Genomic DNA, 20,992 nt, shown 5'->3' with positions numbered 1-20,992 from the left:
TTTGGGGGAGGGAAAAAAAAAAAGTTTCCTTCCTTCAAAAATAATTTGGTCCCAAGTCCCAGTCAAGGTGAAAAGGTCTGAGGCAGTCTGTTCCTCTCCTGGCCGGCCCTGCAGCCGGGCAGTCCCAGGGCCCTCTGCTTTCCCAGTAGGGCCTGTGACCACAACCCTTGCCATTGGTGTGACCCTCATGCCGACACCCACCCTCCTGCCTGGAGGAGCGGGCCCCGGGGCAGGGAGATCAGGCCTGAAACAGAGCTCTGCGGGCCTCCTTTAGAAAAGCTGGACTTTAATCACTCAAAGTCTTACAATGAAAATAGGGACCCAAAGGCTTGTCCTAAGTATCCACAGCTATACAAAAGACATACAAAACTCCTGGGCAGACGCTGATGGGAGGCGAGGCGAGGCCCACTGCCTCCTCTGGCATTGCCTGGGCAGTGTCGCCACCCTGCAGCATCGCCAGGTACCACCTTTGGTCCCTCAACCTTGCGGAACAGGGTGCACTAGCAGGGAAAAGCTCTCACACTCAGTCGGTAGAATTTAAGAAAAAATGAAAAAGGTAAAAGTCTAACAGGCACTAAAATTGGGAAGTTATAACGTTTTTGGTTAACTAGAACATTCAAAACTGTAATATTGGATCCAAAAAAGTATCTTAAATCACACAAAAAAAGTAACCCATATTAAAATATAAAAAATAAGCCCCAAACACCGGAGAAAAGACCTAAAACTTGAGTAAGCTGGGGGCTCCGCAGCACTGTGGGCAGCCGGGCACAGGCAGGGCCTCAGCCTGCCAGCATCAACCCCTGGCTGCTCTGCCAAGCCCTTGTCCCTCAGAGCCCTACGTAGCCAGGGCCAGCAGCAGAGGCAGGTGATCCTCAGGATACGTTGGTCATGGGCTTGTACTTCTTGAAGCGTGTCCACTGGCCTGTGGCGTAGTTCATCTCGAACACAGTGTCCACCAGCATGGTGGTGCTGCCCTGGCCATCGGCCTTGGGCAGGTCCTCTGTGTGCTCGCTCAGCTTGATCTGGATCACGTCCCCTTGCTCCTGGCACGGGTTCTCTGTGAAGGGCAGGGGCTGCTGGGCAGGGGCCTGGGGCTAAGGAGCCCATCCCCACCCAGTCAGGGGACCACCCAGGCCCAGCCCCATACACACCTCTGGAACCAGCCATGAAGCCCAGTATGAGGGCTTTCTCGGGCCGTGTGACCTTGTTGGCTGTCTTGAACATTTCCTGGGCGGCAAACATCTGCTCTCTCTGTGGGCAAGAGGAGGATTTGGGTGCCCAGGCCCCCCTGGGTCATCTCCCACCCCAGGTGCAGATGGGCAAGACTATACCAACTACCTGGCAGCCCACAGGCCCTGCCAGGACCCACCTACCGTGAGGGACAACTTCTTAGGCTGTTGCTGGGCAGGGGGCTGGGTCTGGGGGACCACCATTGCCACTGGGGGCGTCTGAGCGGCTGGGGCAACAGCTGGGGGTGTGGTGGGCGTCAGGGGTGATGTGGGTGCTGCAGGTGCAGGTGTAGGTGCAGCAGGGCTGAGGCTGCTGTTGTACATGGGTGCCCTCTGCTTAAACTGTGCCGGCAGTGTGGGGTTCGGGGTGCTGGGCTCCTCAGGTGGCCGGCTGGCCTGCAGACTGGTTTCCCGGGAAGATGGTGCTAGGGTAAAGTACGACCTGGTGAGGGAGGCTGGGGACTAGGCCCCCCACCTCCCCCTCCGCACCGGACCTGTGCCCAGTCCCCATTCTCCAAGCCACCTGCCCTAGACCCCACCCTCCATTTCCCAAGCCCTGACCAGCTGGCACCCCAAACCCACCTGCTCTGTCCTCCTCCTGCAGGATAAGCAGCCCTCCCTGGCATAAACCCTGCATGCCCCACCAAAAGGGGCAGAACCTGCAGTCCCAAGCACTTTCAGATCCTCACAAGTGGCCTGGGGTCATGAGGTGCTGGCAACAAGACACCGGCTGCCAGGCCTGAGGCCTTTCTGCATCGCAGCACAACCAAAGCCTAAGTCAGGTGAATGGTCCAGCTCCAGCTTCCCACAGATCTCCAGAAACTTGGGGGCTGAGGGTCTGTCCCCGGGCCCTCAGCCCCTCCTGCCCCTGGAGCACAGCCAGGGGACAGCAGACAGTGGCTACCTGTCTGCAGGGGGTTTATTTCTTGGCAAGGAGGGGCTCCCCCACCCCCAACCAGCAGAAGCTAAAGGACGACAGAATGTATGTCCTGATAATGAATAAACAGCACTGTGGGCCCCTGCAGCACCATGTGGGCAAGGCCACCTTCCAGGTGGAACGCTGGCTCCAGGTGGCAGGAGGAACCCTTACAGCCCCAGGAGCAGCACACTGCAGCCACTCACCCTGGGGAGCCTCGGAGCTGGGGACGTAGGAGGAGGCTGGGACCACACTGGGTGTGGAGGGCAGGTAACTTGTGGAGGGCAGTGCAGGTTCGCTGTTCAGAGACCCAAGTTTCTGGAAGACAGTGATGGTCCCTCAGCACAGGCCTGGGTTTCAGAGTAGCCCTCTCTGGCTTGGCCTGGACTTGCACTGTACATCACCCGACCTGCTTAACAGGTGTCACAAGCCTCAGGGCAGAGCTGCTCCAGGCTGGCCCAAACCTCAGCCCCGCCACCCTCCCTGGTTCCTGGAACCCCTTCGGCAGAGGAGGAGCTCCCACTTGGGAGGCCACGAACCACCATCTCTGGAGAGTAGCAACAACTGCCCGCAGTGCGTGGGCACTGTAGGGAAATGCGCCAGCCTCAGCTGACCCACAGCCTGGACAGCAGGAAAAGGCCCTCTTCCCAGGATGACCACACGCCAGCCTCCCCCGCCCTGCACCTCTTAGGTCACACCACTCCAGACTCAGGGTGATATGCCCCACTCACCCCTGGCAGGACCCTTACTGAGGCACAGCAGTGAGGACGTCCCCAGGCAGCAGTGTCTCCAGGAGTGTGTGGCAGGTGCTCATTCCAAACTTGAGCTGATGGCTAGATTAGGGTCCTAGCCCAGGCCACCCCTCGTGTGCGTGCGCACATACACACATACACACACGCGCGCACGTGTGCACACACACGCTCGGTCACTTTCTCCAACCTTCAGAACGAGAGCGCCCTGTGGGCTGTGTCTGGGTGGGGCAGCAGAGCCCTACCTGTGTGGACACCAGGCCGGCTGCGTAGTCAGGGGTGGCGTTCTCCACCACCGTCTCCTCCTTGGCCGGCTTTTCCACCACCTCTGTGTCTGTGGAGAAGCCAGAGGTGCTGTGAGGTGCTCTGAGGCCTCAGCTGGCTCAGAGGGGCAGGCGCACTGGTGCCGGAGGGGACAGCGAGAGCTGAGGGCAGGTCCGGGCCTCCCTCCCAGTCTCGGGGGAAGCCCGTACACACCCAGGGTCTTCCTTCTCCTCTTCGCCTCTCGGCCAGCACCGACCATGTCCAGCTCAGAAATGTCGAGGAGCTGCCAAGACAAACAGCTCCAGGCTCGCCCACGGCCTGTGGGAGGGGGCTGCCTGGGGCGCTGGGGAGTGGCAGCAGGCCTACCTTCACACCCCTCTCTTTCCGTAGTGGGGTCCTGGAAGGTGGGATGGGGGTCCGGTTTCCGGCAGGGCTGAAGACACTGGGCGTGGTGGGGCTTCTGAAGGGTGCCTGCTTCGGGATGCCTTTGAGTGGGGCTGGGGAGAAGACCGTGTCTGTCAGTGGCCAGCAGGGATGTCCACAGGAGCCCCGGCATTCTCTGCCCACAAGAGAAGGCTGGGCCAGAGCTGCCTCGGGAGGACCTCGGGGAGGACCTCGTCCCTGCCACTCTCCGTGTGTTCTGCCGAGGCTGTTCTTGCCAGTATCGCTGTGGGGAGCAGGTGTTCAGCTCAGACCCCACTGGCCCAGTGTCTTGTCGTGTGCTCCTGCTGTGAGCCCAGGAGGGCTGCAATGAGGGGAGAGGACAGCTGGCCAGGTCAGTTGGGACCCCAGTTCTGCAAAGCAAGGGCTGCCTGGGGACATTAAGCTACCCCAGAAAAACAGCAATGCCTCGACCTCTGCCAGGTCACCAACCCTCCTGTCTTCGAGGTGGAATGCTGTCCTCCGCTTCCTTCTTGTGCCCTTTAGTGAACAGGGCCACAGTCCACGAGAACCGAGTCCTCCCACACCTGACCAGACTCTGCACTGCTGAGCCCTGGCAGCTGTCCACCTTTCCTGTTTAGGGTGCCCACCAGGGCTTATTCCGGGCTTGGGGCTGAGAAGTGCCCACTGAGTTGTGCGGTCAGAACACTGGGTCAAGGGTGGATATGACTGATGGACAACCATGCTCTCCCACCCCAGCAAAACAGGTACAGCCCTGCTCTGGGGGGCTTTGCTAAGGAGACTGGAAGATGGGATTTGCTCAGCAGGGTGGAGCTGCAGCCATGAGAGGGCCAGGCCAGGCCAGGGCCACACTTCTGCAGGGAGGGGCCGCCCCTGCAGCGAGGGAGGCCAGCCGTCACCAAGGCTCCTGTGATCATGGACACGTGGTGGGACAAGATGCAGAGGGCAGCCGAGGCCCCTCCCTGCAGCTCCCTAGTGCGCAGCAGCCCTCCTGCCCTCCGGTCCTGCAGCCTCCACTGGAGGTGTGCCAGCCCCTGGAGCTCCAGGGGCAACCCTGGGTTCCTGTCACCAGTACTCCCTCTGTCACATCCACACCAATCTGTGTGAGTGGGCACACAGATCAGCCTGGGCACAGACGCAGGGCTCCAGCGCCAGCAGGGCTGCCCCATGCTATCGAGCACACCCATACCGCAGTCTGTGGCCCTGTCGTGCCACTACGGGGAACCTAGAGCAGGACAGTGCTGGCCAGCAGCAACACTGCACTGGACACCACCCCAGAGCATCTCAGGGACGAGGGAGTCTGCCCTCTCCTGTCCTGTGCTTCTGCAGGGCCAATGGCACAGTGACTTGTCCCAAAAGGAAGGTCATCGCATCTGGCAAGTAACAGAGCTGACGGGCGGGCGTCTGGCTTACTTGTGGTGTCCATCTTGCGGAGCAGCCCCCGGCCCTTGGCATGGAATGGCACCCCCGCACTCCTCTTCAGCTGCTGTGCTGTCTCGGTGGCTATGCAGAGAAGGTCACCCATCAGTCCTCACAACGACAGGGCCTCTTGCCCACCAAAAGCACACCTCAGAAAACACGAGCCGTGAGAAGGCCGCAGCCCAGTGCAAATACCACAGCCAGGCTTTCTGGCTAGAACTCCCAGGTGAGTGCCCACAGGCCAGGAGGGCCCCCAGAGCACACTCCCCTGGACTCTCCTCAGTGCCTAACAGGACAAAGAACAGGGACTTCCCTGGCTCAGCTAATAATGCTGTAGGGTGACAGGCAGAGTGCCTTGGCTGCCCCTGGCCAGACCCAAGTTCTGCCACTGACTCCTGGAGGTGGAACCTGAGGGACAAGCAGACCTCTAAGAGTTGCCCACTGGCCAGAGACTCTGCAAGCCCCCAGAACTGGGCTGGCCCTGGGATGCTGCCTCCTCCAAGCAAGCGTCACAGCAGGAGGCAGTGGAAGAACAGAGCATTTAGGTCTGTCACTAAATGTGGTAGTGAGGCCTCACTGGGATCTGTGGTCGTGTTTGTTTTTTGTACTGGGGATTGAATCCAGGGGTGCTCCTAATCCTCAGTCCTTTCTTAAATATGTATTTTGAGACAGGGTCTAAGTTGCTTAGGGCCTAAGTTGCTGAGGCTGGCCTCGGACCTGCGCTCCTCCTACCCCAGGTTCCTGAGAGCTGATGTAGGTGTGTGCCCAACACTGGCTGTGGTTTGGTTTTCCAGGTTGTTCTGCTCTTTTTCTGAGACAGCATCAGGCTATGTTGTTCGGGGGGCCTTCTGCCTCAGTCTCCCAGGTGTGTGGACTACCACACGGGGCCTATGCCTGGCGTGAAACCCATGCTTTGCTACTTAACTGGCGCCGTCACTCCTCACTGGACCCAGCAAGCACCTTCCACACAACTTCTACAAGGTGAGACAGCAGACATCTTCAAGGGAACCTGGGAGCACCGAAAGCTGAGGGACAGGCAGCCCACCTGCACTGCTATGTGCGGGAGGCCTGGGCACCCATCACAGATCAGACACCATGACCTGAAAATCCTCAAGTTTCTGACCCGTGCTTTCAGAAGTCTCTGAATAGACAGCTGGGCCCTCGCAGGCAGTGGGGCCTGAAAGCCAGGGCCCGCATACAGTGGCCGGGCCCATGGAAGCACTCACACTTCTGCAGCAGCTCCGCCCGCAGCGTGGCACTCTTGGGCTTCCGCTTTAATTGGAAATGCTTCACGGGTGGGGTGAGGGGCCCGGCGAGCGTGGTCAGGGCGTTCTTGTTCAGGTACTGGCACTCCAGCGGCAGCATGGCGGACGCCTCGCACTCGCCCACTGTGGAGAGCCCCAGCGGGTTAGAGGCCCTTTTCCAGGGCACTATGGCAGCCTCTGCTCTGCTTTCAATCCCCGCAGGGCCCAGGAGACTGGCTTCCCCTGGATCCAACTCCAACACCCAGCACTAAGGTCGTCAAAGTGGGCCAGGCCCCCCAACCAAGGCAGAACCTCAGGGCAACACTGCAGAAACAGAATCCCGTGGGAGAGAGGAAAGGGAATGCTGGCTGCTCTGCTGCAAACCTGGGGGCCCCTGGTCACACAGCCACACCTAGAGGGGCTGCACCCCTTGACCTTGGATTCTGGCCACACATGCCGTGCAGTAAGAGGAGCAGCTGTGTAGCTTCTCCAGAATCCCCAGGAGCCCCAGGTCAGTGGCCTCTTGGACACCGCTGAATCCCAGACTTACAAAACTGCCCACACTCATTGCCCGAGTCTACGTGGTCACTGAGGGGTCCAAACTCCAGGAAAAAACCCTTCATGGTAGGGGGACAGGAGTACCTGCTGCCCCCGTTGGTTACATAACCACCCTGAGAAAAGCATGGTCAGTTCCTGGAATTGGCTGCCCTAGGCTCTTCCAGCTCACAGGAGGACAGCTCCCTCCACCCGCTGAGCGCACCCCCGCAGGACGCATGTGCACCTGAGCGGCCCGTGCGCTCACAGGGTCTGTGTGGTGTGTGTGCAATTACAAGTCCAGTAGACACCTGAGGTGCCAGAAGCACCAGCACAGCTGGCTGCACAAGTGGCCCCTGCACAGCTGGCCTGGGCAGCATAACAGGCCACCTGTGTCCCCAGCCGCAGTGCTGCCTGCCGGCACAGTCTGCTTCTCAGGGGCTGCCAGTTCCCATTTTTCAGAGGAGGAAGAATTCCGAAGGGACAGATGCCCCCTTCACCCATGTTCCTTATAACCACCTGCAAACACTCTGCCTTTCTCCTTTTGGTACTGGGGATTGAACCCAAGGACGATCTATCACTGAGCTACACCCCCCCCCCCAAACCTTCTTATGTTTTATTCTGAGATAGGGTCTCTCTACGTTGTCCAGGCTGGCCTGGAATTTGGAACCCTTCGGCCTTAGCTCCCAAGTCACTGGGATCATAGGCATGCACCTCTGCATCTGGCTTCTGCAAAGACTTTCCAAATAGTTTTCAGTTCACATTCTAACAACAGAATGGTTGGCATATTTGTAAAAAGCACACTTTTAAACAGCCAAAACCCAGTGCAGAGACCTACAGGCTGTGGTCAGCTGCCAGAGGGACTGGCACAAGGCCAGGCAACAGCACGTGGGCATGAGGCACATGCAGGTAGTATTCTGGAAACACGTAGCACACAACTGCCTAACAATCCAGTTTCTTCCAGAAAACATTTCTCTCTTCCCAACAGAACACAAGGCCACACTTCATACCCTTTTCTCTAAGTTCTCCTAAAATATCTTGAACATTCGGGTTCTGCTCCTCAAGGTCAAGGTTAAGGGACCCTGTGTCAGGAAAGGACTTCAGAATGTCAGCAACCATGAGGACCCAGGGGTCGGAGTCCAAGGTGGCGAGCTGGATGATCTCCATCAAGGCTTCCTTCATCTGCAGAGGAGAGAAGACAGAGAAGCACAACCGGCTGAGCCCAGCACGCTGCGCACAGGGAGGTGTCTGCACCCCGCCCACTCCAAACTCCACTGTGGCCTCTGGGTGAGCACAGGGTAGCCCACCTAGACAGCAATCACCTCGCAGCCCATATGTCTTCCTGGGGCTCCCTTGCTCTAGTCCCCTACCCCAACCCAGGGCCACCCCTCTTCCCTGCACGGCCACAGCTTTTACTAGGTGGCAGTGGCCTAGCCTGCAGCGCCTCCCCACAGTCTCCCTGACAGCTCCTGGCAGCACCAATTCCCTGGGCCTGTCTCCCCTCTTAGGGCCACCTCCACTGCCACTTAGGAAGTCTGCACGGAGCATCTCAGGTACTGAGAGCTGAACCCAGGCCACCAACAGGTGCTGAGGAGGGTGGACAGCCACACCACTCCTTGGGCACAAGGAGGGCCTGGCCTGAACAACCGGCTGGCACCTGCTATCGCCGACCACAGCGCCACCCAGCTCGCCAAATAGTTTTCAGTTCACATTCTAACAACAGAATGGTTGTTAGAGGAGTGGACATGCAGACACAGGGAAAGATGGCCACATGGCTCAAGTAGCTGGTGCATATGTAGGCCAAAGACCTCCACAGCTGTCAGGAGAGAGAGGACGGCCTGTGGCCTACGGCAATGTGGCCGGCCACCCACTGCTGAACTGCTGTGGTCCTGAGCCACATTTTTACAGCAGCCTCAGGAAGCTTGTTGAGAGCCACAGCCGAAGGGGCCCCAGCAAACTTCCAGCTGCCAGCAAACTTCAGCAAACTTCCAGCTGCCGGCTGATGATTGGCTCACAGCGGCCCCAGCAACATCTAGCTGATTGGCTCCTCTGCGGTGATGCTCATTGGGCTGTTTCCCTGCCCTTTCAGACCATGGAGCTGCTCATTGGGGGACTTTTTTGGCTCCGCCCACGTGACCCAGCCAATCGGCCTCAAGAGCAGGAGGATGGTGGGAGGTGGAGAGAAGCTTGTGGGAGAGAGAGAGGCTTGTGGAAAGCCGGTGGTGGCAGTTGAGGCTCTGAGGGTTTTTCCTGAGAGGCTGTTTTGTTTGGCGTGTGTGGTTCTAAAAAGTTTCTTTTGACAAGTGGCTCCTGATTGTGCCCAGCCAGACTGTGGCATTTGGTGGCTCGCACGGGGAGCGACTGAGGGTAAGTGAAACTGCTCGCCCCTGAGGGCAGGGCGAAAAGATGGGTAGCCATTTTAAGATTCCTCTTTTATTTTGCTTCACTTTTGTTTTAAGTTGCCTGTCCCTGGAGATGAGTGAGACGGAAGAAAAACCGCTCACATCTGAGGAAAAACTATTTACGTCTGAGGAACAGATAGGGAGAAAGGACGGATGCACATGTCAGGAGGATAGAAAGGCTATAATGACTTTTTGTTGTTCCCTTTTTATTTCATTCTGTCTCGGTTTTGTTTGGCGTCATCTTGTTGGGTTGTATTATAGTAGAAATACGGGATCAGAAATTAGTAAAAAACAAACTGAAAGAGTGTTAAGTAAATTGTTAGAGGAAGGAGGCATCTCAGTAAAATCAAGAACAATCAGGGCATACGTTGATACAATACAAAAATGTAGCCCATGGCTTTTTAAGGAGGAGTTGTTAAATATATTCACTGATGGGTCAAATAATGGTACAGCAGCAGTAGTTACCCCTGATCAAACTTTTACATTTTTAGTAACCAAACAATCAGCTCAAAAGGTAGAGCTTAATGCAGTTTTACAAGCTTTTGTGATGTTTAAAGATTCTGTATTTAATTTACTTTCTGATAGTCAGTATGTAGTTAATGCTATAGTATCTCTTGAAGATGCTGGTAGGATTTCCCCTTCTTCTACTGTTTTCTCTTTGCTTTCCACTATACAAAGTCTAATCTGGGACAGAAAAGATCCATTCTTTATAGGACATATCAGGGCACATACAGGGTTGCCTGGAGCCCTTAGTTTGGGCAATGATTTAGCAGATAAAACTACACATGACATACATATTTTCTCTACACTAGAAGAAGCTATAAATTTTCATAAAAAGTTCCATGTCAATGCTAATACTTTACAAAAGCGTTTTAAAATAACTAAGGAACAAGCTAGACAAATAATAAAACAATGTCAAAATTGTGTGACCTTTTTACCAAAATACTCCTGTAGGAATATTTTTTGTTGGTAGTACAATAAATAATAAAGGCAAACTTATATCAATTCTATCCAAATGCATATTTTCCATATATGTTTCAATGATTTTTAATGCCTTTCTTGCTTCAGGCGTTAACATTCGGGGTGAATTTGGATCTGATGGACCTTTTAGGATATCAAATAAAGGTCCCAACTCTCCTGTTGGTATACCTAAATAAGGCCTTATCCAATTTATGTCTCCTAATAACTTTTGAAAGTCATTAAGTGATTTGAGTTGATCTACTCGTATTTGAATTTTTGGTGGACGGACCATGGTTGAGGATAATAGAACTCCTAAATAATTAATTGGAAAATTTAATTGTACTTTATCTGTTGCTATCTCTAGATTATAATTTTTTAATAAGTTTGTAAGTGTGGCATAACATTCTAGCAATGTGTTTTTATCTTTGTGTGCTAATAATACATCATCCATATAGTGAAATATTTGTAGTTCAGGATTTTGATTTCTAAGTGGCTGGATTACTTTGTTAACATAAATTTGACACATAGTTGGGCTGTTAGCCATCCCTTGAGGGAGTACTTTCCATTCATATCTCTGATCAGGACCTTCATGATTCAGTGCAGGGATAGTAAATGCAAAACGTGGACTATCCTCAGGATGAATTGGAATTGAAAAAAAACAATCTTTAATATCTATAACTAAAACATACCAGGTTTTTGGCAAAGCAGACAACTGAGGAATCCCTGATTGAGCAGGTCCCATAATAACCATCTCATTATTAATGGCTCTTAAATCTTGCAATAATCTCCATTTACCAGATTTCTTTTTGATGACAAAAATGGGAGTATTATGGGGAGATACAGAAGGTTGTATATGTCCTTCCACTAATTGTTGTTTGACCAGGTCATGGGCTGCTTGTATCTTTTCTTTAGTCAGGGGCCACTGAGGAACCCATACTGGTCTTTCTGATTTCCAAGTAATTTTTATTGTCTCAGTGGCCCTTTCTGAAAATCCAACCCATGTCTGTCTGTTCCTTGATCTATTTGTATTGGTGCTGCTATACCTTGTTCTTGTTTTTCTAATCTTTTTCCTTTCCTAAAACCTTGTCTAGTCATAATAGTGGGTGCATTTTGGTTGATGTTATTTGTTAATGTCAAACCTAATTGATCTAGGACATAAGCCAACATCTACCAAGAGAGAAAACTGGACAATGTTTTATAAAAATGGGGGGGTGGTGTGTGCAGAAAAAAGGAGATTAAAACCAAAAGGCCACTACTCCAGACTGAATTCCGCACCCTCCACACTCCTGGTAAAGTCTGCCTTACAAGATGGCCTGAGAACAGCAGTGTTCCCCCCATTCTGGAGCCAGAGCCCCACGCCCAGGCACCAGATGACTTAGGATCTGCCAAGGATCACTTCCTGGTTCGGTGGTCCCTTCCCACTGTGCCCTCATGTGGTGAGGGGTGAACACTCCCTCAGTCTATCTCCAAAGGGAAATCAATGAGGGCTCCACCCCAACACCCTGCCTTGGGGTAGGATGTGGAAGGCACGACCCGTGGACAACCGCAAATCTACCGCTGAGGGAACCTGGAAATGGGGCCTCTGTGGGGAGGCAGGTCAGAAGGGGGGCTCTGGCTTGTCTGCTGGGGTCTCTCTCCCACTTCCCACAAGGTGAGGGTGCCATCAGACCGAGCCACCTGCAAGCAGGCACCCAGAGCTTGGACTCCCAGCCTCCGGAAGTGAGAGAAATCTATGTCTGTTGATAGCCTCTGAGTCTGCGGCAGAGTTGGCTCTCCTTCCCCTCAGGCTCCACATCCACAGATTCAGCCGACCACCGATGGAAACATTCTTAAAAATAAAAGTTTGTACTACACATATATGGACTTTCTTCTTGTCGTTACTCCCTAATCAACAAGATCAGGGAGCCACCACATCCTGCGATGTGCTCGAAGTCTCCTAGAGACTTGGCACACACAGGAGGAGGGCAATCCTAGATGCAAGTACTGCTCCACTTCACAGAAGGGATTGGAGCTCCTGCCTACGCTCTCTGCAGGGGCTTGTGTCCTGTCCCAGCTACCAAGGGACAACTGCCTTGTCTGGCAGTGACACTAACACAGCCACCTTCAGAATGAACACCGCCATCAACAGACCCTGCCTCAGCCACGCTCTCCCTGTGCTTAACCACATCCGTGCGCTTCCTAAGTATGTGCACCCTACACCAGGGGCTCCAGGACTAGTGGTGAGGGGTGGACTGTGTCACGAATAGGAAGGATTTCTGGCCCTTGCCAGGAAGGCACTGTGGCGTGCTGCTGGAATGCTCCATGGGTGATGTGCAGGCAGGTACACACACACCGTAAGGAAAGTTCACACCAAATTTGTGGCTGGGGACCCTGAATTCAGGACACAGAGAAAAACAGACACCCAGACTAACAGCACAGAAAAGAGTGGAAGGGTAGACTGACATACCAGAGACCACCTACCAACAGAGCTCCAGGGGATGGAAGAAAAGAGCACATAGGAAGGACAAGTCACAGGGCCAAGGGCACAGCTCAGCGACACAGCAGGGAGGGAGGGGAGCACCCCGATCAGCAGAGCGCCTGGCAGCCCTCCCAGAGAGGTGCTTGCCCACCACAGGAGCAGACCACCCTCACCCCAGTGTCCACTGGAGACACGAGCAGAGGCGCAGCCAGCAGAGGGCCACCCAGCAATGAAGCCTCCTGGACTTGGCACACGCGACAAGAGAACTGAAGTGGGCCACAGACGGTTCCAGGAAGGGAGACCCATTTGGTAGTGTGCTGTTCAGAGAGGCCCTCTGAGAAGAGGCAATACCACAGCCTTGCTGACCAGCTTCTCAGTGGACGAGTGCCAACCGGCGTGTGCTTCCAGGGACGCTGCTGCCTGTGCACGCTGCAACACACTAGCTCCTGTGCGACTGCAGGAACAGCTGCACCTGCCACAGACTCTGGTGAGCTCGGCAGGCCATTCTACATACTGAACACCCCCGCGGTCACCAGTGCTCCTTCCAAACCAGCTCTGGGGCCACGCTGAAGGTTGGAGGGACCGCTGGTCTCATCCGGTAGCAGCCCCTATTTCCTCAAAGCCCTTTCAAACACAGCCTGAACTTCATTCAGGCAGTGCCTGGTCATCTGCAGAAACCCCCCACCTCCCTTGGCAAGAGGGGTTCCACCCCAGCACACAACAAAGGGCCCCACGTTGCTGCTGTGCCCCTTGCTGAACGAGCTCCCTCTACTGGCTGAAAGTGGCTGCTCACTAGCTTTTAAGACTAGGGATGGGGAACAGCTCAGTGGCAGAGTACTTGCCTACCATGCGTGAGGCACCGGGTTCGATCCTCAGCGCCACATAAATAATAAAATAAAGATATTGTGTCCACCTCTAACTAAAAAACAGATGTTTAAAAAAGTAAAAGTTCTATTACAGTATGCTGGGAGCCATTAGCCAAGTAAGTAGGTATGACAATTTCCTTGCCAGCGTACCCCATGTTGCAGTGACATTGAATGTACGTGACCTTGCTCAAGGACCAAGGCAGATTAGGGTGTTCCCGGTTTTAAGATAATCGTGTTTAGGGCGTTCCCAGTTTAGGTTCCAGGTTTAAGGTTTAAGATTATTCCTGCTGGGAATAGGGCGTATCCTGCTGCCTGAGTTCCCCTTGAGTTCTCACGGGATTCAGACAGTATATTTTGGAGATAGAAGCCCAGTGGAGGGGATTTGGGCAGAGAACGTGGATTTCCCCTGAACGTGATTGTAGACGGCTGGTGTGAGTTCGGGAATAAAGAGTTGCTGTTTGAATCTACAAGCTGTGTGGTGGCTCGTGATTGTGTGCCCAGCCAGACTGCGGCATTTGTGCCCAGCCAGACTGCGGCAACAGTATTTCTTAAAAAAAGAAAAAAAAGCAGAACAAAACGAAACAAAAAAACCCACAGATACATCACAAAATAAGTGAACTGGTTCCAAGATTTCACTCAGAAACAGGTTATAGTAGATCCTGTGTATATATTTTTTCTTCTGTTGTCCTGAGGAGCAAATTCAAGGACACTTTACCACTGAGCTACACCCCCAACACTTTTTATTTTGAGACAGGGATTCACTAAGATGCTGAGGCTGGCCTCCAGTGTGTGATACTCCTGACTTAGCCTCCCATATCACTAGAATTACACTCATATGCCAGCCAGATATTCAGGTCAAACATTATCTTGGGTGTGTACGTGAGAATGTTTCTGGATGAGATTAACGTTTGGAACAGTACACAGCAAAGTGGATTGTCATCCTGAATGTGGACAAACCTCATCCAATCAGCTGAAGACCTGAATAAAAAGTGAGGGGGGGGTGCCAGGTAAAGTGGTAGACACCTGTAGTCCCAGCTACTTGGGAGGCTGCGGCAGGAAGACTGCCTCACTTCAGGAATTCAAAGCTAGACTAGGTGACCAAGAGAAATTCCATCTCAAAAACAGTGGGGAGAACAGAATAAGAAAAAAGCTACGAAAGAGGATGTGCCCTTCTACTGGACTGTACGAGGTGGACTGTCCCAGCCTTCAGACCTGGGCCAGAACACGGGCTCTGCCTGGCTCAAGTCCCTGGTGTGCACCAACACCCTGCATCCTCAGCTTCTCAGAAGAACCCTGACACAATGGGGAACACATCCAGCCAAGTCACTCATCAGCTAGACCTATGGTCCCTTGCAGAAAGGATTCATTTTCAGGGTGATATTCCTAAGGTCTCAAACCCTTATAGGACTGAGAAAAGAAGGATAGGCTAGACAATGGAACGAGGATAATTCAGAAAGATTTTTTAATACCAAAAAAAAAAAAAATAAAAGTGGTTTTCAGGAAAATATATTGTTCAGAATGGCTAGTTCTCTCACAATCTAAGTAAATAAGGTCTTCATTATCATTTTTTAAGAATATATTTTAGTTGTTGATGTACCTTTATTTTTTATTTATTTATATGTGGTGCTGAGGATCAAACCTAGTGCCTCACACATGCTAGGCAAGTGCTCTCACTGAGCCACAATCCCAGTCCCTCATTTCTTAAACATTGGCGAAATCCAAAAAAGAAGTCTATGTGCATACATACATATATACATACAAAGAAAGCTGACATGCCTGTCCTAATGCTAGACACAACAGATCTCTGCACACAGACCATGGTTCACTTCACCAAGCAACTCAAACGTTTAACTCTAAATTTGCATGCACCTAATAACATAGCCCCAAATTCATAAAGCAGTAGCTGATAAGGAGGAACAAATTCATAATCATCATAATGGGGATATGAACAGATCGTCTCTGAATTTAAAAAAAAAATTCAGAACAGAGTTGAGCACAATTAAGCAAGTTTGATCTAATGAACATATGTATATTCAGCAAAGGATCTTTTTTTTTTTTAATATTCATTTTTTAATTTTTGGTGGACACAACATCTTGGTTTGTATGTGGTGCTGAGGATCAAACCCGGGCCGCACGCATGCCAGGCAAGCGCGCCACTGCTTGAGCCACATCCCCAGCCCCAGCAAAGGATTTTAAAACTAACAGAATAAACATGCTTCTAAAGCCACCCACAAACATTTACAAAAACTAACCATATATTCTGTCACTAAGCAAATCTCATTTCAGGCAAATGAAATAATTTGGACTATTTTCTGACAAGAGTTCACTATAGCTAGAAATCACTAATAAAAACATAACAAAAATCTGTTGCTCTTGAATGTACGGAAATTGAGAAACATTTCTAATTTACACAGGGGTCAGTGAAGGAATTATCATGTATCAAAACTTCATAGATGCAGCTGGGTGCGGTGGCACACGCCTGTAATCCCAGTGGCTTAGGAGGCTGAAGCAGGAGGATTTCAAGTTCAAAGCCAGCCTCAGTAACTTAGTGAGGCCCTGTCTCTAAATAAAGTATACAAAAGAGCTGGGGATGTGGCTGTGGGGTTCAATCCTCAATACAAAAAAAAAAAAAGAGGGGGGGTGCTGGGGTTGTGGCTCAGCGGTAGAACGCTTGCCTGGTACACGAGAAGCCCTGGGTTCAATCCTCAGCACCACATAAAAAAAATAAAGGTTCTGACAACTACAACTAAAATAAATGAATAAATAAATATTTTTTAAAAAGAGGAAAATAGAGGATGCATTAAAATCATTTTATACAGGCAGGAGCATTCATTCCCTCAACACAAAAATCTGACAAAGACCGTCTGGCAAGTTACACTACAGGTGGATTCTACCCATGAGCGTAGATACAAAATTCCTACACATGTTAGCAGGACAATGGAACCCAGTAACAGAAAGTAACCAGCTTAGGGGTCAGGAATACAGCTTTGGTTTATAATGAAAGTTATTCTGTTAATGTGGTGGTGCTACTATGGAGGGCAGTGTGGCGATTCCCTAAAACCCGAGACTCACCACAGAAGTGCAGCCCCACTCCCAGGCACAGACCAAGGAGACAAAACCCTACCGGGTGCGCTCACAGCAGCACCACCCACAATAGCTGCCAGTGGGAACAGCCCCCAAGCCCATCTGCTGCGCAGTGGACAGACGCGCGGTCCACTCAGCATTAGAGGAGCACAGCACCAACACCTGCCACAATGGGTACCAACCTAGAAGGCACTTTGTTCAGAGAAAGGAGTCCAGTAAAGACCACGAGCTGCTGCCTTCCCAGCACCGGAGGCCAAGCCAGGAGGATGCACGTTCCAGGTCAGCCTGGGCAACTGACAGAAACCAGAGTAAAACCAAAAGAAGGGAGGCTGAGGCAGGAGCACGGGAGTGCACCTGGGTTCCATCCCCTGTACCACAAAACCAAAAGGAGGGCTATGCGCTGTGTGATTCCATTTATGTGAAATGTACAGAACACGCAGCTCTAGGTTAGGACTAGGAGGGAAAAGGACTGTGGGGAACTGCACCGAGGACAGAATTATTTGGGACGGGGGATAATGGAAATGTTGATTAGGATGATTAACTCTCCGAATCACTAAAAATCATTCCCTCAACATCTTCAATGGTGAACTGCATGGCATGTGAACTGTATCTCAATAAAGTGGTTAAAACAACAACAAAAAGCTCAAAGCGGGGTGTGGTGGCACATGCCTGTTAATTCCAGTGGCTTGGGAGGCCAAGGCAGGAGGCTAACAAGTTCAAAGTCAGTCTCAGAAACTTAGTGAGGCACTAAGCAACTCAGTGAGACCCTGTCTCTAAATAATATACAAAATAAAGAGCTGGGGGCTAAGTGCCCTCCCCAAAACAAAAACAAAACCAAAAACCTCATTCAAGCTGGGTGTGATTGTGCATGACTGGGTCCCAGGAGTCAGGAGGCTGAGGCAGAAAGATCACCTGGATGCAGGAACTGAAGACCAGCCTGGGTGACATGGTTTAGATCTGAGGTGTCCTCCAAAGCTCAAGGGTGAGACAATGCAAGGAAGTTTAAAGGTGAAATGAATAGATGCAAAAGCTTTAGCCCACTCAGTGTCTCCACTTGAATAGATTAATTGGGTGTGACTACAGGCAGGTGGGTGTGGGGAGCCATTGTGAATCCGTGGACTGAGTGATGCTGGAGCCATCAGGCAGGAAAGCCTGGCATCAGGAACTCTTCAGTGGGCTGAGAACCCCTGGTTCACACTGCGTCCTACCTAGCTCACTGCTCCAGTCTAGCACAGCCCTGGAGATGGGCATGGCCTAGGAAGAGCCCAACAGGCTGCTCACCCCACCCGGATCCTGAGGGGGCCCACACTGAAACCTAGAACCTACCCATCCCCTGGGATCTGTCCGCTATAAATAAAGCAAGCAGGCTCCGTCTTTGCTAGAAGCCTACCACTCCAGTCAGCCTAACCCGTTACTGCCCTTGCTCTGAAAAATACATTTCTGGTCTTTCATGTCTATTTGGTGGTTCTACTTTCATGGTTTTTATTTTGCAGCCAGCCCATCCCTCCCATGGGAACCCATCCCCTCATCCTCTGGGAAAGCCATCGAGGTGGGGTGTGGCTGCAGGAGGTAGGTCCCTGGGAGTGTGCCCTTGGGGCTTACATCTAGTCTCTGGTGAGCAGACCTCTCTTGCTGCTTCAGGGTGCCATGTCCTGAGTGGCTCTCCTCTCCACATCCTTTGAAGTTCTGAGCCATGAGGTTCTGCCTCACCTCAGGTCCAGAATGATGGAGTCTGGACTGAATCTCTGAAACCATGAACCCCAACAGACGTTTCCTCCTCTATGTTGTTCTTGTCAGGTCTTTAGTCACAACAATGAAAAAGTTTACTGTGGGGCTGGGAGGTGGCTCATGTGAGGTCCTGGGTTCGGTTTTCAGCACCACATAAACGTCAAATACAGTACTGTGTCCACCTAAAACTAAAGAAATTAAAAAAGAAAAAAAAGTTTACTAATCCACTGAGCAATGGAGCAAGACTCCTTATCAGGAAAAGGAAAAACAAAACAAACATCTCATTCATAATTAAAAGAATTTTTTAAAAACTCCCTAGGAATATAAAAAATCTCCTTGGGCTGGGGATGTACCTCATTTTTAGAGCACTCGCCTAGCATGTGTGAGGCCCTGGGTTTTTACAGGCTCTAGCCCTGCAAAATAAATTCTTGAACAACAAAAAAAGAATTTCCTTGACCAGATAAAGGGCATGTCCATGAGAAAACAGGAACAAAAATCTTATTGTCAAAACATTCAAAGTTCTTATTGTGTGATCAGAATAAGAATGTACAAAAGATTTCTGGTGACCAGAGAAGAAAAGATATCCATGTTAAGCTCACAGAAAAATTGATTCTACAGAAAAAGTATTGCAGTTAATGATACTTCCAACATGTATGTGATTCAAACTCATTATCTAAAAGCTGATATCTACAGTTGTATATACCAGTAACAGAAAGTGAAATTGTTATTAGTAGATCCATGAGTTGAGGCACATAATGAAGTGCAAAGGCTGGGAGAAGTCAAAGACATACCTGAGGAACAAAGTAGGAGAGTCTGCCCTGTTGGTTAGCTGCCCAGAATAGGAACTGACTTAGAACAAGCACAGCAATACACAAATGCTCATGAGCAGAGGCGGGAAAAGACCCACAGCAGAGTGACTGTGAGCGCACAGAAAAGGACAGTCATTGCAATCAGTAGCACTGGACACTCATCTGGACACCTTTGTGGAAATGGAAAAACCACACCCAGCTTCACCAGCTGACAACTCCGGGCAAACCGAAGGCATCAGAAGAAGGACACAGCCACACAGCTCTGCCAAGGGAAAGGGCTGGGCCCTGGCTTCGGTGGGGTGCCCTTCCAAAAGGGCCAGACCAGCACCCAGAGTGGCTGCACACAAGAGCTTCTGCCCAACCACAGATGCAAGCAAGTGGAGCCGCAGCTGGGAGATGCTGGATCCTATGCCGCTGCGTCAGGGACGGCACCCAGCATTTATTAAACCCTCCACCTGCTACAAAGCAATGAAAAAAGACAACCAGGAAAAAGTTTTGAACATTCACAAAAAGAAAAGCAAACAGCAAATAAACTCATGAAAAAACGTTTAACCAAATCAGTGATAACGCAGATACAAATTAAACCATCTAGTAATATGCTCATACCAACACAAGGGACAGGCTTTGGAGAGAAGCACTATTAGATACAATCACTCTAAAAACAACCTGGCATAACCCTAACACCCCCACACCTGCTCCTGAGCACTGTACTGTGAGGAGTCCCCCGACCAGGGTCGATGTGGGCGACTGCACCACTCACAAGAGCACAAGAGCACGGCAGGGCCTCAGTGCCTCCCTGAGGTGGCAGGGGGAGCATGCCGGGTCTTGGGAAGGTGCACCACGCACGAATCCGCCAGCGTGCCACCAGGACACACGCCAAGTGAGCCCCCTGATACCGCGACACTAGGTTCCCACTAGGCACGAGGGAACTTCCCGTTTGGAAAGGGGCGAAGGCAGCCACCGGCCGCGGGAGGAGGAGCTCGGAGGAGGGCGGGGCCCGGCGGCCGACCCTAACCCACAGCCACAGCCGGGCTCGCGTGCCCACAGCTCACGAGGGGCCACTTAGGACCTACGACTGCGCACAGGCGACATCCAGGCGACATTGCCTGGAGAGACCACCTTGGCGCTTCAGTATTCTGCGCGGAGAGCGACGCAATGACAGCCGCCAGGCAAACCCGCACGCCCACGCCCGACCGGCGACGGGGCGGGCCTCCGCGGGGCGCCCCGCAGCCCGCAGCGGCCCGGCACCTCCGCCAGGGGTCGCCTCCACGACCCCGACCGCAGGGGCGACTCCCACCTCCACCGACGAAGGCGCAGGCGGGAGGGTCTGGGGGGGAGGACGGAGTCCAGCGGGGGAGGACGGGGTCCAGCGGGAGGAAGGAGTGCGGGGAAGGATGCGGTCCATCTGTTGGACGGGGTATGGGGGAGAACGTGCGGGGAAACGGGGAGAGGACGGGGTGCGGGGGGGACGGGGGAGCTGGCGGAGGGAGGGTCGAGGAAGACGACGGGGTGCGGGCGGCGGTCCCCGGGGGCGAGAGGGCGGGCAGGAGCGGCGCGGGCCGGGCGAGCGCGGCCGGCCGCCTCACCTCGTCCACCGTGCGGCGCGGGAGGTGCAGTGTGCCGAGCAGCAACTTGAGCTTCACGGCCGACGAGAGGCGGTGGAAGCAGAGGCGGATGTTGTCGATGACGGCGGCCGTGAGCAGGGACGCGATGCTGGGCGGCGCCCACAGCTCGTCCGTGGCGCCCAGCTTGTTGTGCAGCCACAGGCCCGTGTCGCTCTCCCGCATGGACGCCATCTTGGGGGCCGCCGCGCGCCCGGGCCGGCATCTTATGAGGACGCCTACGCGCCCCCGGCGAGGACCCCCAACATGGCGGCGCCCGCGGGCGCGGGGCGGGGCCTCGGGCGGGCAAGCGAGCGCAGCTGGTGG

General features: G+C 52.6%; 1 protein-coding gene across 4 annotated transcripts; it reads right to left on the bottom strand.

Annotated features, from left to right (window-relative positions):
• Positions 1-266: 266 nt before the first annotated feature.
• Positions 267-20,991, bottom strand: Nelfa (negative elongation factor complex member A). 4 transcript variants are annotated; one of them, XM_058572477.1, is made up of 12 exons: positions 20,651-20,789; positions 18,130-18,443; positions 7,768-7,939; positions 6,206-6,367; positions 4,974-5,063; positions 3,525-3,655; positions 3,372-3,441; positions 3,140-3,228; positions 2,352-2,463; positions 1,374-1,654; positions 1,152-1,251; positions 267-1,073 (listed from the first exon to the last, which is right to left on the bottom strand). In XM_058572477.1, the coding sequence occupies exons 2-12, from the start codon at positions 18,280-18,282 to the stop codon at positions 655-657; spliced, it is 1,779 nt and encodes a 592-aa protein (XP_058428460.1). In that variant the 5' UTR covers positions 18,283-18,443; positions 20,651-20,789; the 3' UTR covers positions 267-654. The 4 variants fall into 4 exon arrangements, with proteins under 4 accessions (XP_058428460.1, XP_046279511.1, XP_046279512.1 ...); XM_046423555.2 differs by lacking the exon at positions 18,130-18,443 and having other exon boundaries at positions 20,651-20,991; XM_046423556.1 differs by lacking the exons at positions 18,130-18,443; positions 20,651-20,789 and adding an exon at positions 16,710-16,731.
• Position 20,992: the final 1 nt, after the last annotated feature.

The sequence above is a fragment of the Marmota monax genome, unplaced genomic scaffold (genome assembly GCF_021218885.2).
Source record: "Marmota monax isolate L192 unplaced genomic scaffold, Marmota_monax_Labrador192_F-V1.1 WCK01_AAM20220418_F8-fsc00009, whole genome shotgun sequence".
In the NCBI taxonomy this organism is placed as follows: domain Eukaryota; kingdom Metazoa; phylum Chordata; class Mammalia; order Rodentia; family Sciuridae; genus Marmota; species Marmota monax.
This window is presented reverse-complemented; position numbering and strand designations above follow the sequence as displayed.

Excerpts from the sequence above, each read along its gene's own strand:
- Nelfa (XM_046423555.2), bottom strand. The coding sequence starts at position 20,860 with ATGGCGTCCATGCGGGAGAGCGACACGGGCCTGTGGCTGCACAACAAG. Across the intron at positions 3,229-3,371 it reads GAGGAGAAGGAAGACCCTGG|ACACAGAGGTGGTGGAAAAG; the intron begins GTGTGTACGGGC and ends GCTTCTCCACAG. Across the intron at positions 1,655-2,351 it reads CAGCTCCGAGGCTCCCCAGG|CACCATCTTCCCGGGAAACC; the intron begins GTGAGTGGCTGC and ends ACTTTACCCTAG.